The 18359-nt window shown below is 44.5% G+C and overlaps 1 protein-coding gene across 1 annotated transcript; it reads right to left on the reverse strand.

Moving 5' to 3' along the window:
* Window positions 1-551: 551 nt before the first annotated feature.
* LOC120027268 (nucleolar protein 11-like) lies at window positions 552-18359 on the reverse strand. Its single transcript, XM_038972187.1, has 18 exons — window positions 18212-18359; window positions 17647-17760; window positions 17453-17509; window positions 17066-17214; window positions 16732-16789; window positions 16413-16554; window positions 15573-15773; window positions 15212-15288; window positions 14966-15089; window positions 14534-14628; window positions 14367-14432; window positions 14000-14184; window positions 3573-3698; window positions 2932-3165; window positions 2497-2575; window positions 2129-2221; window positions 1913-2020; window positions 552-1400 (listed from the first exon to the last, which is right to left on the reverse strand). Exons 1-18 carry the CDS (start codon window positions 18356-18358, stop codon window positions 1287-1289), a joined length of 2169 nt encoding a protein of 722 aa, XP_038828115.1. The 5' UTR covers window position 18359; the 3' UTR covers window positions 552-1286.

Below are 18359 nucleotides of genomic sequence, written 5' to 3' on the forward strand. Positions count from 1 at the left end.
TTGGGGCAGGTAGCGTTCTGACATCCACCAAAGCCCAGATTTGTGCATGGACTGCCAGATGGTGATGTGTGATTCATCACTCCAGAGAATACGTTTCCACTGCTCCAGAGACCAATGGCACCGAGCTGTACACCACTCCAGCTGACACTTGGCATTGAGCATGGTGATTTTAGGCTTGGGTGCGCAGCTGCTTGGCCATGGAACCCCATTTCATGAAGCTCCCGACGAACAGTTCTTGTGCTGACTTTGCTCCCAGAGGCAGTTTGGAACTTGGTAGTCAGTGTTAAAACAGAGGATTTTTACGCGCTTCAGTGGTCGGGTAGGCCGTTTGGAGTCTTTATCCGACTGGATAAAAAAAAAAAAAAGATCCCCACCTAATTTTAAAACCTAACTTGCGCCCGTGCCTGTCAGCAACAGGTGTGGCTGAAATAACAACATTCACAAATTTAAAGGGGTGTCCAAAATTTGTGAATTTAGTTATTTCAGCCACATTTTGTATATGGTACCATGTAATCTTAATTTAGACATACGTACGATAACCATACAACTCATCATGATGGGACAAAGGCGAGGGTCATTTTGTGCATAGGGTATTTTTAATACAAATACTGTCATATGAATTCAGAATGGACTTTGTTAGAATGCAACACAAAATGTATCTATAGAAAACATGTGCTACTATAATGTGATTGGGAGATGTCATTCACTGTCCAAATCGCCTATATGAAATACAACATTTAACCACAAGACTGTCAACCATATGGAAGGTTGAGACCCATTTCCATTTTTAGACATGTCAGTATTCTGTATATTCCTGTAAAAAAAGGGGCAGTATGTTCCATAGGTTAAAAGTATCTATGCCATGATGAAATATCATGGGACTATATAGTTTTCTACATAATTCATATTAGCAAATATTTCTACTACACCCACCCTCAGATTATACAGACAAATACAAATCACATGGCTATAGGGACCGAGGCCTCGGCAATGCCACAGTTCAGAACTAGAGAATCATTTGCTCTACACATCTGGGAATCAACTAGACTGATCCCAGATCTGTTTGGGCGCTGCACAGCCAACTCCTATGTTCATCGTTGAAAGCACAAGCAGATCTGGGACCAGTGTAGGTATCTACAGTAGATAGGTATGATATAGCAGTTTAACCATGGACATTTCGGTAGCGTACCAAATACAAAGTGGAACACAACGATGCAACTGACCAAGAGAAAAATGGGGAGAAGGTCAACAGCAGAGTTTAATTAGAAATAATCTGTAAATATGGTCTAAAACAGCTCAATGACTTCTATGGAGTACTGGCTGATGTCCTTCGACGGCTTCATTTTGTGGAGCTGTTGAAGGCTGCCCTCGATCTGCCCCAGTTCAGAGAATAGTTTCAACTGGAATGGGTAGATGGGGATAGACGTTAAATGAACCCTTACAACAAAGAACCATACACAGTACGTAGAACCATACACAGCGAGATGAAGTAGATGCACAAAGTAAATAGCAGTAGTGTGTCAATTTACGCAACAAATACGAGCGTTGAAGCGTATGGCTAAACTCCTCCACTGGGTTGGTTCCGAAGCGGGCACGTTTTAGCAGAGTGGAGCGAACCAGTGCACATGCGCAGATACTCTGTGTGACTGTGTGAGAGCAAAGTCTTGCATCGTGCTCATCCTAATATTGTCGATGCTGCTCGTGACAGAAAACGGCTAGCAATTACAATTGCAACACCACTTGCTTTTCCAGTTTGAACCACTGAAGAGGTAAACATTCCTCCCTGGGTGCCTCAAGTGGGTTTCATTATCACAGCAATAAAAACAAATTACACTAGTTATCATCAAGGGAACCATTATGACAAAAATGCTCAACTATCATTTGCGGTGAGGACCAGAGAGAAAGCACATACCTGGGACTTGACAAAGCTTTGGAGACTTGACAACAATCCTTTGGCATCAGGAGCCATGACCAAGACCATGAAATGAGCATCCAACAACAAGCACACCCAGTCAATGATCTAGAAAAGAAAAAGGAAATTCAGAACACACACACATTAAGTTAATGCTATACAATATAATTACATGCATTCACCTTTTGTATAACTTTAATGCTTCCATGTACCAACCTGTGTCATTGTGGGCGATCTCAAACCTGCCGTTTGTGTGTAGACGTCTTGGGGATATTTCAAATAGACGAACTGGAGGTACTGAAGAAAGAGCTAGGAGAGGAAAGGAAACAGAAGGATGCAACCATCAGTCTTTCAACGTATCCTCATAGCTAACTGCAGTTAATAAATTGGAAGTCAATAGAAGAAAAAAAAACACCATGGTATATTGCAGGATTACAGTCAATTCCAATTCAATTCAGGAAGTAAACAAATGTGATCATTCTTCAAATGGGGAAGATTGGAATTTACTTCCTGAATCGACTTGAATGAAATTGATCCCAACTATGGCATATTGTCAAGGAGATGAGAGACAGGTAGCTACTCACAATAACCTGCTGAGTGTTGAGGTCCTTCAGGTGTGGGAGCAGGAGGTTGTCACTGTACGGCGTCTGCAGGACCGCATTACTATAGCAGCACAGTTAAGTTATAACACCTCCACACATGTTTAAGAGTAATGTCTACGGACTGGTGCTGTATATTAGCGCAAGGTAAACATTATGGTGCATTGCAGCCGACTGTTGACAATGAAATGTGTCAGTGTATCTATCCCTATTAATGAACAACTGAACGAATCAACCAATTAAACAAACCTATAGTGAGAGGATACAGTAACACAGCCTTGTGTTAGTATCATCAATAGTCAGATGGATTGAACCATCAAATACACGGTTTAATCAACAATGACATTATCAGATATTACTGAAGTCTTGCAATGGAATAGTGTTTAGGGTAATGGTTGTCCAGACTACACACAAGGATACAGTAGCACAGCCTTGTGTAGACCCACGGGGCAGACCTCCAGCTGCAGTGTGGGGTTCTTCTTATCCTGGTGCTGGGGAGGTTTTGGCTGGTGGTGGGGGTCACAGCTGTCCTCCTCAAACAGAGGGGGGCTGAAGCCGTTCTGTTGGCCCCCCCGGGCCCCCGCCGCCAGCAGGCCCTCCATAAACACGCTGTCCGGCTCCAGACTGACCATCTCCACGTCGCCGTCTGGCACACTTGGAGGGAGGGCGACACACAGCCGTTACAACAACGATCCTGATTTCAGGCTATTTATATGAATTGACAAACTATGTATTTGCAGTAACAACACTTGGAAGCATTGGAAATGGTTCAAACAAAACAAGTTCTAGAAATAAACAAACTTAAAAATAAACAATTTAAAAATCAATACACAGCCACAAAGAGACCGCTTGGTTTACAATGTGGTGGAAAGAATATGCATTGGACACAATGAGTAGAAACTTCAACCATCAAAAGAGAGCACAACAATTAGGCCAACAAATACATAATCAAGCTCCAGCACTGGTAGGAAACACTATCCTGAACTTCACCAGAGTGAATCTCATTCACAACGTATAGGTTGTTACACAAGACGCCCCATACACCATCGAGTTAGACTGACCTGATGAAGGTTTTGAGGCAGGCACACGTGACCACCTCAGGGATGTCTGGGAAGAGCTGCAGGCAGAGCTGACACAGGAAGTAGTCCTTGTGCTCCAGGGCCAGCAGCAGGAGGTCGGGACACACGCTGCAGAAAGACATAGAACAGGTCAGAACCAAACCAAAGGTTTCAACAACAGTCTGTGTGAAAATACTATAAAAAAAGATTCCTTTCCTAGTCTCCTTTCCTTCATTGCTACTGATAAGCGAAGAAATAGGATAGGTACCCACCCAACATGTCTTCACCTATGATGTCTGGCAGTGTTTGAGACCACCTAAAGCGAGACCGATTCAAGACCAAGACCGGAGAAAATAGAGTCAGTCAAGACCAAAACCGGATGGGGTGGGCGAGACTTAGTCAAGACCGAGACCGGGAGGGTGACAAGCGGTCCGAGACAGAGTCAAGATCGAGCCACGAAAAAGTCCAATTCAAGACCATGATTGTAATTTTGTCATAAGGCCACCATAATAATGAGTTCAACATATCCAGTAATTCAGTGTTCATATTCCAGAACACATGGATTCTTTAGACATTCAGAATAGTGAAAAAAAATGCAACCTGAGGGAAAATGGAGACACTACAAATTATTACTAAACCAAGTCAGTGGAGAACAATGAGGGCCTTCTACAACTTCAGAGAATTTATTAAATAATTATAACAATAATTATAAATTACATTATTCTTTTCAATTATGTTCTGATTGAATATCTACAGAATTTGTTGGAAAGGAAAGGTTAACACTGAAGAGAAAAAAAAGATGCAATCATGATTCTTTTTGGGTGGTCTCTTGGGAGATAAAACTAGCTAGCTAAGACAGCCATTGGCTAGGCCTTCTATCTAGCTTATGATGGCATCTGCCATTCAACTGTATTAGGGTAACATTTTGGAGTGACAGTTTAATCAACCAATCAATTTGACTTGTAATAGGTGGGACCGTTTCGACAAAAAAAACATGGTAACTACTGCCTTCTCAAAGGCCAACAGGTCACTGCGCAATAGGGAGCAGTAGTTTCCCCATAGTCTAGCTAGCCATCTTTTGTTGCAGACTAGTTTGCAGAGGATGTTGTTGCAAATTTGTTAGCTTCTCCCTTTTCAAGAATAACTTTCAACAAGAAGTTAAGTTTCAAATGATCATCTGGTGAGTGGAAATGTTTTTTTTTTATTGCACCACGCTTGCTGTTAGCAATCTCTTTGAAAATAACGTGTGAAATATTGTTGCATTTAAACTTTAGGTCACTGGTTACTTTGTGTGCTAAACATAAAATGTTTTACGCAATGGGAAGTAATAGTTGTACATTAGCGTAATGGTTGTGTTTTTCCTATTCTCATGATTGGGACCTACTGGCTTATTATGTCCAAGTTTATAGACTGTTTATCCTTTAACATCATGCTGTCTTTCCATCGGCCCTATGCGGTGGTGGTAGTGGTGCCTGGTAAAGTGGGTATACTCACATTTTGCTAAAAAATAAATCCCAAGGGGCCTGCCCAACGAAGGAAAGGTACCCGGTGTGAAAAATCCTGTTTTCTACATTTAGAAAAATGTGTTTTCCTATATATTTTTCAGATGAGCACTATAAAAATAAAATATATATAAAAAATAAACTTCTATAATAGAAAAACACAAATGTGATGTTCTAGGATATTACATTTACATTTTAGTCATTTAGCAGACGCTCTTATCCAGAGCGACTTACAGTAGAGTGCATACATTTTATTACATTTTTTTTAAACATTTTTTTAAACATATTACATATTACATTTTTTTACATACTGAGACAAGGATATCCCTACCGGCCAAACCCTCCCTAACCCTAACCCGGACGACGCTATGCCAATTGTGCGTCGCCCCACGGACCTCCCGGTTGCGGCCGGCTGCGACAGAGCCTGGGCGCGAACCCAGAGACTCTGGTGGCGCAGCTAGCACTGCGATGCAGTGCCCTAGACCACTGCGCCACCGGGAGGTCTATATTCAGGAGACCATTTGAGGTCTGGGAGAAATACAAAAAAATAAATGTATATATATATATATATATATATATATATATATATATAGTTGAAGTCAGAAGTTCACATACACCTTAGCCAAATACATTTAAACTCAGTTTTTCACAATTCCTGACATTTAATCCTAGTAAACATTCCCTGTCTTAGGTCAGTTAGGATCACCACTTTATTTTAAGAATGTGAAATGTCAGAATAAAAGTAGAGAGAATGATTAATTTCAGCTTTTATTTCTTTCATCACATTCCCAGTGGGTCAGAAGTATACATGCACTCAATTAGTATTTGGTAGCATTGCCACAACATGATGCTGCCACAACAGCATGTGTACAACAGCATGTGAAATTTATTGTCAATCAGTGTTGCTTCCTAAGTGGACAGTTTGATTTCATAGAAGTGTGATTGACTTGGAGTTACATTGTGTTGTTTAAGTGTTCCCTTTATTTTTTTGAGCAGTGTACATCCACAGGTACACCTCCAATTGACTCAAATTATGTCAATTAGCCTATCAGAAGCTTCTAAAGCCATGACATCATTTTCTGGAATTTTCCAAGCTGTTTAAAGGCACAGTCAACTTAGTGTATGTAAACTTCTGACCCACTGGAATTGTAATACAGATTATTTCACTTATAATTCACTGTCTGTAAACAATTGGTGGAAAGATTACTTGTGTCCTGCACAAAGTAGATGTCCTAGCCGACTTGCCAAAACTATAGTTTGTTAACAAGACATTTGTGGAGTGGTGACTCCAACCTAAGTGTATGTAAACTTCCGACTTCAACTGTATTTATTTATATTTGTGGGGGGTACTGAGGAGTATATTTTTGTAAAAATAATGTATTATTTTTGTGCTCAATCTGATTGGGTGGGCCTGTGTCCACCCATGCCCACACCCCCGATGCAAACAGGGCATGACGACTGAACTGCGCATCACAAATAGCCTACTAACCAAGGCTTCAGACCAACACATGGTTTGCATCCCCAGTGTTCCCATTTACTGGTAGAGGTCATACTTTGAAACATCCTTCCTACCTACCCTACCGGCTATCGACGTCATTCTTCTGAGCTGCTCCATGCCAAAACCAGTCGAGAACTGTGTGCTCTAGCTGCCTGCAGATGATATTCTGCTGAAACTAGGCTATGGGTGAACATACTCATATATTTTGCGTGCTTTGTGATTGTGTAGGCTAATTTGTGCATGATTTCTCTATTGTACTACATAATTGATACGTCGTATATACATCCACTACACTACTTTGCATCAGTGGGGATTAAGGGAGTATTCGCAACACCTACTACACCACTGTCCCTTTTCCAAAAAGTACACTCTCCTACGTGTGCTGGTATTATTGTTGTTGTCCTTTCAGCATCATTAACCTGTCACACACTGAAGGCCTGTAGGTTCACCACTGTACTAACCTGTCACACACTGAAGGCCTGTAGGTTCACCACTGTACTAACCTGTCACACACTGAAGGCCTGTAGGTTCACCACTGTACTAACCTGTCACACACTGAAGGTCTATAGGTTCACCACTGTACTAACCTGTCACATACTGAAGGCCTATAGGTTCACCACTGTACTAACCTGTCACACACTGAAGGCCTGTAGGTTCACCACTGTACTAACCTGTCACACACTACACACTGAAGGCCTATAGGTTCACCACTGTACTAACCTGTCACACTGAAGGCCTGTAGGTTCACCACTGTACTGACCTGTCACACAATGAAGGTCTATAGGTTCACCACTGTACTAACCTGTCACACACTACACACTGAAGGCCTGTAGGTTCACCACTGTACTAACCTGTCACACACTGAAGGTCTATAGGTTCACCACTGTGCTAACCTGTCACACACTACACACTGAAGGCCTGTAGGTTCACCACTGTACTAACCTGTCACACACTGAAGGCCTATAGGTTCACCACTGTGCTAACCTGTCACACACTACACACTGAAGGCCTGTAGGTTCACCACTGTACTAACCTGTCACACACTGAAGGCCTGTAGGTTCACCACTGTACTGACCTGTCACACACTGAATGCCTGTAGGTTCACCACTGTACTAACCTGTCACACACTGAAGGTCTATAGGTTCACCACTGTACTGACCTGTCACACACTGAATGCCTGTAGGTTCACCACTGTACTAACCTGTCACACACTGAAGGCCTGTAGGTTCACCACTGTACTATCCTGTCACACACTGAAGGCCTATAGGTTCACCACTGTACTAACCTGTCACACACTGAAGGTCTATAGGTTCACCACTGTACTAACCTGTCACACACTGAATGCCTGTAGGTTCACCACTGTACTAACCTGTCACACACTACACACTGAAGGCCTATACGTTCACCACTGTACTAACCTGTCACACAGTGACGGCCTATAGGTTCACCACTGTACTAACCTGTCACACACTGAAGGCCTGTAGGTTCACCACTGTACTAACCTGTCACACACTGAAGGCCTGTAGGTTCACCACTGTACTAACCTGTCACACACTGAAGGTCTATAGGTTCACCACTGTACTAACCTGTCACATACTGAAGGCCTATAGGTTCACCACTGTACTAACCTGTCACCTACTGAAGGCCTATAGGTTCACCACTGTACTAACCTGTCACACACTGAAGTCCTGTAGGTTCACCACTGTACTAACCTGTCACACACTGAATGCCTGTAGGTTCACCACTGTACTAACCTGTCACCTACTGAAGGCCTATAGGTTCACCACTGTACTAACCTGTCACACACTGAAGGCCTGTAGGTTCACCACTGTACTAACCTGTCACACACTGAAGGTCTATAGGTTCACCACTGTACTAACCTGTCACACACTGAAGGTCTATAGGTTCACCACTGTACTAACCTGTCACACACTGAAGGTCTATAGGTTCACCACTGTACTAACCTGTCACACACTGAAGGCCTATAGGTTCACCACTGTGCTAACCTGTCACACACTACACACTGAAGGTCTATAGGTTCACCACTGTACTAACCTGTCACACACTGAAGGTCTATAGGTTCACCACTGTACTAACCTGTCACACACTGAAGGTCTATAGGTTCACCACTGTACTAACCTGTCACACACTGAATGCCTGTAGGTTCACCACTGTACTAACCTGTCACACACTGAAGGCCTGTAGGTTCACCACTGTACTAACCTGTCACACACTGAAGGCCTGTAGGTTCACCACTGTACTAACCTGTCACACACTGAATACCTATAGGTTCACCACTGTACTAACCTGTCACACACTGAAGGCCTGTAGGTTCACCACTGTACTAACCTGTCACACACTACACACTGAAGGCCTGTAGGTTCACCACTGTACTAACCTGTCACACACTGAAGGTCTATAGGTTCACCACTGTACTAACCTGTCACACACTGAAGGTCTATAGGTTCACCACTGTACTAACCTGTCACACACTGAAGACCTATAGGTTCACCACTGTACTAACCTGTCACACACTGAAGGCCTGTAGGTTCACCACTGTACTAACCTGTCACACACTGAAGGTCTATAGGTTCACCACTGTGCTAACCTGTCACACACTACACACTGAAGGTCTATAGGTTCACCACTGTGCTAACCTGTCACACACTGAAGGTCTATAGGTTCACCACTGTACTAACCTGTCACACACTGAAGACCTATAGGTTCACCACTGTACTAACCTGTCACACACTGAAGGCCTGTAGGTTCACCACTGTACTAACCTGTCACACACTGAAGGTCTATAGGTTCACCACTGTACTAACCTGTCACACTGAATGCCTGTAGGTTCACCACTGTACTAACCTGTCACACACTGAAGGCCTGTAGGTTCACCACTGTACTAACCTGTCACACACTGAAGGTCTATAGGTTCACCACTGTACTAACCTGTCACACACTGAAGGCCTGTAGGTTCACCACTGTACTAACCTGTCACACACTACACACTGAAGGCCTGTAGGTTCACCACTGTACTAACCTGTCACACACTGAAGGTCTATAGGTTCACCACTGTGCTAACCTGTCACACACTGAAGGTCTATAGGTTCACCACTGTACTAACCTGTCACACACTGAAGACCTATAGGTTCACCACTGTACTAACCTGTCACACACTACACACTGAATGCCTGTAGGTTCACCACTGTGCTAACCTGTCACACACTACACACTGAATGCCTGTAGGTTCACCACTGTACTAACCTGTCACACACTACACACTGAAGGCCTATAGGTTCACCACTGTGCTAACCTGTCACACACTACACACTGAATGCCTGTAGGTTCACCACTGTGCTAACCTGTCACACACTGAAGGTCTATAGGTTCACCACTGTACTAACCTGTCACACACTGAAGGCCTGTAGGTTCACCACTGTGCTAACCTGTCACACACTACACACTGAAGGCCTATAGATTCACCACTGTACTAACCTGTCACACTGAAGGCCTGTAGGTTCACCACTGTACTAACCTGTCACACAATGAAGGTCTATAGGTTCACCACTGTACTAACCTGTCACACACTACACACTGAAGGCCTATAGGTTCACCACTGTGCTAACCTGTCACACACTACACACTGAAGGCCTGTAGGTTCACCACTGTGCTAACCTGTCACACACTACACACTGAAGGCCTGTAGGTTCACCACTGTACTAACCTGTCACACACTGAAGGTCTATAGGTTCACCACTGTACTAACCTGTCACACACTGAAGGCCTGTAGGTTCACCACTGTACTGACCTGTCACACACTGAATGCCTGTAGGTTCACCACTGTACTAACCTGTCACACACTGAAGGTCTATAGGTTCACCACTGTACTAACCTGTCACACACTGAATGCCTGTAGGTTCACCACTGTACTAACCTGTCACACAGTGACGGCCTATAGGTTCACCACTGTACTAACCTGTCACACACTGAAGGCCTGTAGGTTCACCACTGTACTAACCTGTCACACACTGAAGGCCTGTAGGTTCACCACTGTACTAACCTGTCACACACTGAAGGTCTATAGGTTCACCACTGTACTAACCTGTCACATACTGAAGGCCTATAGGTTCACCACTGTACTAACCTGTCACCTACTGAAGGCCTATAGGTTCACCACTGTACTAACCTGTCACACACTGAAGTCCTGTAGGTTCACCACTGTACTAACCTGTCACACACTGAATGCCTGTAGGTTCACCACTGTACTAACCTGTCACCTACTGAAGGCCTATAGGTTCACCACTGTACTAACCTGTCACACACTGAAGGCCTGTAGGTTCACCACTGTACTAACCTGTCACACACTGAAGACCTGTAGGTTCACCACTGTACTAACCTGTCACACACTGAAGGTCTATAGGTTCACCACTGTACTAACCTGTCACACACTGAAGGCCTGTAGGTTCACCACTGTACTAACCTGTCACACACTGAAGGTCTATAGGTTCACCACTGTACTAACCTGTCACACACTGAAGGTCTATAGGTTCACCACTGTACTAACCTGTCACACACTGAAGGCCTATAGGTTCACCACTGTGCTAACCTGTCACACACTACACACTGAAGGTCTATAGGTTCACCACTGTACTAACCTGTCACACACTGAAGGTCTATAGGTTCACCACTGTACTAACCTGTCACACACTGAATGCCTGTAGGTTCACCACTGTACTAACCTGTCACACACTGAAGGTCTATAGGTTCACCACTGTACTGACCTGTCACACAATGAATGCCTGTAGGTTCACCACTGTACTAACCTGTCACACACTGAAGACCTATAGGTTCACCACTGTACTAACCTGTCACACACTGAATGCCTGTAGGTTCACCACTGTACTAACCTGTCACACACTGAAGACCTATAGGTTCACCACTGTGCTAACCTGTCACACACTGAAGGCCTGTAGGTTCACCACTGTACTAACCTGTCACACACTGAAGGCCTATAGGTTCACCACTGTGCTAACCTGTCACACACTGAAGACCTGTAGGTTCACCACTGTACTAACCTGTCACACACTGAAGGCCTGTAGGTTCACCACTGTACTAACCTGTCACACACTGAAGGCCTGTAGGTTCACCACTGTACTAACCTGTCACACACTGAAGGTCTATAGGTTCACCACTGTACTAACCTGTCACACACTGAATGCCTGTAGGTTCACCACTGTACTAACCTGTCACACACTGAAGGCCTGTAGGTTCACCACTGTACTAACCTGTCACACACTGAATACCTATAGGTTCACCACTGTACTAACCTGTCACACACTGAAGGCCTGTAGGTTCACCACTGTACTAACCTGTCACACACTACACACTGAAGGCCTGTAGGTTCACCACTGTACTAACCTGTCACACACTGAAGGTCTATAGGTTCACCACTGTACTAACCTGTCACACACTGAAGGTCTATAGGTTCACCACTGTACTAACCTGTCACACACTGAAGACCTATAGGTTCACCACTGTACTAACCTGTCACACACTACACACTGAATGCCTGTAGGTTCACCACTGTGCTAACCTGTCACACACTGAAGGTCTATAGGTTCACCACTGTACTAACCTGTCACACACTGAAGGCCTATAGGTTCACCACTGTGCTAACCTGTCACACACTACACACTGAATGCCTGTAGGTTCACCACTGTGCTAACCTGTCACACACTGAAGGTCTATAGGTTCACCACTGTACTAACCTGTCACACACTGAAGGCCTGTAGGTTCACCACTGTGCTAACCTGTCACACACTACACACTGAAGGCCTGTAGGTTCACCACTGTGCTAACCTGTCACACACTGAAGGCCTATAGATTCACCACTGTACTAACCTGTCACACTGAAGGCCTGTAGGTTCACCACTGTACTAACCTGTCACACAATGAAGGTCTATAGGTTCACCACTGTACTAACCTGTCACACACTACACACTGAAGGCCTATAGGTTCACCACTGTGCTAACCTGTCACACACTACACACTGAAGGCCTGTAGGTTCACCACTGTGCTAACCTGTCACACACTGAAGGTCTATAGGTTCACCACTGTACTAACCTGTCACACACTACACACTGAAGGCCTATAGGTTCACCACTGTACTAACCTGTCACACTGAAGGTCTATAGGTTCACCACTGTACTAACCTGTCACACACTGAAGGTCTATAGGTTCACCACTGTACTAACCTGTCACACACTGAAGGCCTGTAGGTTCACCACTGTACTAACCTGTCACACTGAAGGCCTGTAGGTTCACCACTGTACTAACCTGTCACACACTGAAGGCCTGTAGGTTCACCACTGTACTAACCTGTCACACACTGAAGGTCTATAGGTTCACCACTGTACTAACCTGTCACACACTGAAGGCCTGTAGGTTCACCACTGTACTAACCTGTCACACACTACACACTGAAGGCCTGTAGGTTCACCACTATACTAACCTGTCACACACTGAAGGTCTATAGGTTCACCACTGTACTAACCTGTCACACACTGAAGGCCTGTAGGTTCACCACTGTGCTAACCTGTCACACACTACACACTGAAGGCCTATAGATTCACCACTGTACTAACCTGTCACACTGAAGGCCTGTAGGTTCACCACTGTACTAACCTGTCACACACTACACACTGAAGGCCTATAGGTTCACCACTGTGCTAACCTGTCACACACTACACACTGAAGGCCTGTAGGTTCACCACTGTGCTAACCTGTCACACTACACACTGAAGGCCTATAGGTTCACCACTGTACTAACCTGTCACACTACACACTGAAGGCCTATAGGTTCACCACTGTACTAACCTGTCACACTGAAGGTCTATAGGTTCACCACTGTACTAACCTGTCACACACTACACACTGAAGGTCTATAGGTTCACCACTGTACTAACCTGTCACACACTGAAGGCCTGTAGGTTCACCACTGTACTGACCTGTCACACACTACACACTGAAGGCCTATAGGTTCACCACTGTACTAACCTGTCACACACTGAAGGCCTGTAGGTTCACCACTGTACTAACCTGTCACACACTGAATGCCTGTAGGTTCACCACTGTACTAACCTGTCACACACTGAAGGTCTATAGGTTCACCACTGTACTAACCTGTCACACACTGAAGGTCTATAGGTTCACCACTGCGCAAACAGGTCTATAATAGATAAAAACTTCAGGTATTACTGTTTCAAGAAAAGAGTGTATATATTTGGCCTGGCACCAACACTACTACGAACTGACAACCCTGTTCACATTCACTTTCCATGCATCCAACATAGCCCATTATTCTGATAACCCCCCTTTCCAAAGGACCAATACTCCCGTGCTGTAGGAGGTCAACCCAATGCCACCCTCACCTGTGGCAAAGGCACTGTGTTTGCACCAGCTGTGCCAAGGCCCCGGGAGCGTAGAAGGCTGTCTCGACCTGGCTTCGGGCCACCAGGTGGCAGGCCAGCCGGCCCACCGAGAGCTGCAGGTCCTGGGCATCGCCTCTGGAGACCAGGGCCTCCACCTCCCTCTGGACCTCCTCTACTGGACCAGTCTGGAGGGGTTGGAGATTGACCACAGTCAACACCTAACTTGACATTTCCTCAAGGACAATTATATCTGATATAAATATACTATGAAAGGGACTGGTCATTTGTGGTTCACTCACAATGTACAACATCAAAACCTGCTTGAGACTAAAACAGAAGAGCACAATGAGCAGTTGATCTAAAATACCTTGATTAGCTCCAGTACTTGGTCCACTGTGAGGGCAGGCGCTGATTGGCCCTTCCGTCTCAGCTTCTGTACAAGGGAGGACCAATCAGAACAGGTGAAATTAACATGACTCCATTCTGGTGGTAAAGTATTAGGGTCAACCAATTCAGGAAGTCAGGTTAACTTACACTCTTCCTGGTATCCACTATTTTGGTGGGCCCCTGTGGCTGATCCCCGTGCAGTAGGGTGTTCCAAGAGGGCACAGCCACTGACGACGTGGACACTACAAAACCGCAAATGAAATAAAATCCCACTCACTAAACTGTTAGTTTATAATAACATTTCAAGGGCTGCAATTCAGATGAAATGTCAACAGTAATTTACAGATTTAGTACATCAGATAGGTGAGGGAAACATATGCAATGAAGTGTGATACAGGAGTGATATAGCTTCATACAAAATGGCTTCCCATTTACTACTTTTGACCAGGGACACCAGGGCTTGTATTAAAAGCAGTGCACTATATAGGGAATAGGGTGCCATTTTAGATTCAACCAGGCACTGTCAAGGACGACTAACGCCACTCTGGTGACTGTTTTACTGAGTAAATGCCGCGTTACCTGCGATCCCGGCGCATCGTAGTTTCCCCAGGGCCGAGGCCAGGGAGCACTTCTGACACTCGTAGGGAATGACGGAGAGGGCCTTGCCATGAGGGACAAACAGCTTTCCTAAATAACACCAGACCTGAGGGGAAATGAAGGAATGATCATTGATATAAACAGGAGTGAAGCGGGTCTTATTTAGTGCAAGATACAAGTATAGTCATGAGAGTTGTGAGGCAAATTCAAAATTTGCAGTATTCCTACCTGTCCATGGATTCTTCCCACCATCTCCCTGCCAGCCTGAAGAGTCTGGAAATTAGTATTCCAGATGCAGAGGAAATCTGAAATGTAAAAAAATTATTGAAAAAAGGATTGGATGGATGTCAGCAATAGGGTTAAAGCTCCCAAGCATACAAGGGGAAGATATCACCATGTTTACGCGGCATCAAATCAGAACTTCAAAAAGTACGTATCTAAGGGTTGATGTTGGATTGGGTGAATGTGTGTGAGAATCATAATTCAATCAAATTCATGAACTACAATTCCAATTTCCCACATGAGGAAAATCGACATTTTAGTTTAGCTCCTGAATTGACATGGCATTGATCCCAACCCTGATATTTACCTTTGCCCGTCCTGGCGGAGGGATGGGGCATCCCCACCACAGCCACATGAGCTTCGTCCAGGGCCACCGCCGAGGCAGCTCCCAGCTCCCCCTCCCCAACAGGCAGCCTCAGGCGCAGGCTACGAGGCAGGTCCTGCACCCCTTCCAGCCCCACAGGCCCCCGCACCGCCACCACACTCTGGTACACACAGCCGTTAGGGTCTGGAGAAAAGAGAGAGTGAGATAGAAGACAGAGATAAAAGTCAGGTCAATCATAGCCTTATGACACCATCACATAATTGAGAGAGCAAGGTTCTCAGGAAAACCATACGTTTATCACGAGGCTGGAGCTACGACGACCGACCACCGTTTTTCATTGTTTGTGAAGTGGTTCATTGATATCGAATGCACTACCATTTCAACAGTATTCTAGTTATCTGGGGGGGACCATTAAAGCTGAACTATATAACTTTTTGGGCGACCTGACCAAATTCACACAGAAATGTGAGTTATAGATCTGTCACTCATTGAAAGCAAGTCTAAGAAGTGGTACATATGTTCTATTTCTATGCTTTCTGTTCTTAAGTTTCGTTTTCCCGTCACCACACTTTCGGTTTTGTACACCAGCTTCAAACAGCTGAAAATACAATATTTTTGGTTATTTAAAAAGGCATTTCACAGCACATTGATTCTCTACACTATAAGTTAGTTATTTTCAGTTTGTGACAAAACAATTAGAATTTTAACAACCAGGAAATGCCAGAACGATTTCTGCATAATGCACCATAAAAGCTGAATTAACATCACTACATTAACATTTATAACATACTACTTCGGCATGGAAGTGACGGCCGTACTCACACAGGTAGAGCAGGTTGATGTGTTTGTCCCGGAGAGAGGCAGAGAAACTCAATGGGGGAGCTCCAGAGTCTTCTCCCTCCAGCCTATACTTCTGTAGGGTGTTGGGGTTGAACCTCTGCGCATACAGGAAGTGCTCCCCTTTCTGTGACAGACAACAGGGAAGCCATGTTAAGCACGACAGTGTGGCACCGAATTCATACGTGCACAAAATATAGCATGTTGCAAATGGCACCAGGTTTATGCCTGCTCATTGGCAGGTCATTGAGTACACGGCTATTCAGTGTACCGGTGTACCGCAAGGAAAGGATATTCTTTCTACCTGCTCTGTCATGAAGAGGACAAAGTGTTGTTTCTCAGCCACGATGTTGGTGCTCCATCTATGGGGTAACATGAGGACATTGTCAACTGTGTGCATCTCACACAATAAAATACTGCTTACCCAAACAAGCCAAGTACTGACAACATTATCATTGCCTCTGACTCACTGTAAATTAATATGGTTGCAAGTCTTTTTTAGACTACTTTAAAAAAATATATATAATATCCATGGCTCTGAAGGAGAATAAGCCAACCGGCCTCTATAGTGATGGGACTAAAGCCAACCAACCCGAAGGTTATGGATCGCTAATCCAGACTAGTGTCCATTGTCTGACCTTATGACCTCCTCCTCTGACAGGATGTCCTCTATGGGCTGCTGGGGGGCGGAGAGGAGGGAGTCCAGGAGTCTGACTGCCCCTCTCTGAAACAGCACCACAGGCTCTCCCCCAGGGGCAGAGTGGACCCTCCATACATCAGCAGATACCTAAAAGACATGCAGACACACAAGTAGTTTTAAGACCAATAACTGCGAGACATCGCAAAATGACTGCAAAGTCAGAGGAAAGCCTGAAATAAAAAGGAATTGTATGGCATAATTTGATTCGATTATGGTACAATGACGTCACTGGCACAGGTCATGTTAATTTGCAGAGTATGTCACCATAATTGACAAAGTGAAATTGTTTGTGTGTGAGAGGGAGCAAGAGAGAGCTCATACTCACAGTTGCTTTAAATGCTTTGTCTAAACTGAGGTCTTCATCTTTCCAAACTCTGATGACCTAGCGAGTAAACATTTATTGACCACGAACAACATGAAGACAGAAACGTTATTTTAAGAATCAAGTCCAACGGTCAAATCCAGATGTTTTAAATGCGTTTAGTTTCCATGTTTGTGGGACGTGTCCACAAGTGTTACCTTGTTGTCGGAGACCACTACATACTCCTTGGTCTGAAAGTTGAACACTGCAGGACAAGTCAACAGCTGTCCCTGTTTCACCGTCCAGCTACCCAGAGGCTTCTGGTCTGAAACCTGTCAACACAGCACCTCATACGTAAACACTAGTCATTTGTCAACACAAACACAACCTTTGTCATATTATTACGGTAAGTTAAGTTCATATTCAAATACAAGACGAGTGTGACTACCTTTATGACAGTGGCACCAACGTCAACTAACCAAACAAACCCACGCCAAGCAGCTATCTAGTAGTACTGTTCTCATTGAAACAGTACGTGTGATAACGTCCACCTACGTGCCGTCGATTGATTCAAGTAAACCGTCTGAATACGCAGATGTGTAGCTAGATAGTTGTTAAACACCATTGCAATACTGGTAAGAGAGTGAGCAATTTTTATATGTAACTAGCTATATTTTGAAACGCGTCGGATCCCCCACTGCAATGTCAATGGACACGAGTGTGCCATCATCCCATCAGCTGAGCTGGTTCAACATTTCAGCCACTTGTATTGGTCAACATTACCTTGTATAAAGTGACAGATCTCGTGGAATCGGTGACGACGGCATGGTCACTGTCTCCATCCAGTTCAATTCCCTGAATTGCCGAATCTGAAGCACTTGGAGTTTGTACAAGTCCGCACAACGTGAATCCCTCATTCAGCGTGGCCATG

This window comes from Salvelinus namaycush, chromosome 2, assembly GCF_016432855.1.
Source record: "Salvelinus namaycush isolate Seneca chromosome 2, SaNama_1.0, whole genome shotgun sequence".
NCBI classification, from domain to species: Eukaryota; Metazoa; Chordata; class Actinopteri; order Salmoniformes; family Salmonidae; genus Salvelinus; species Salvelinus namaycush.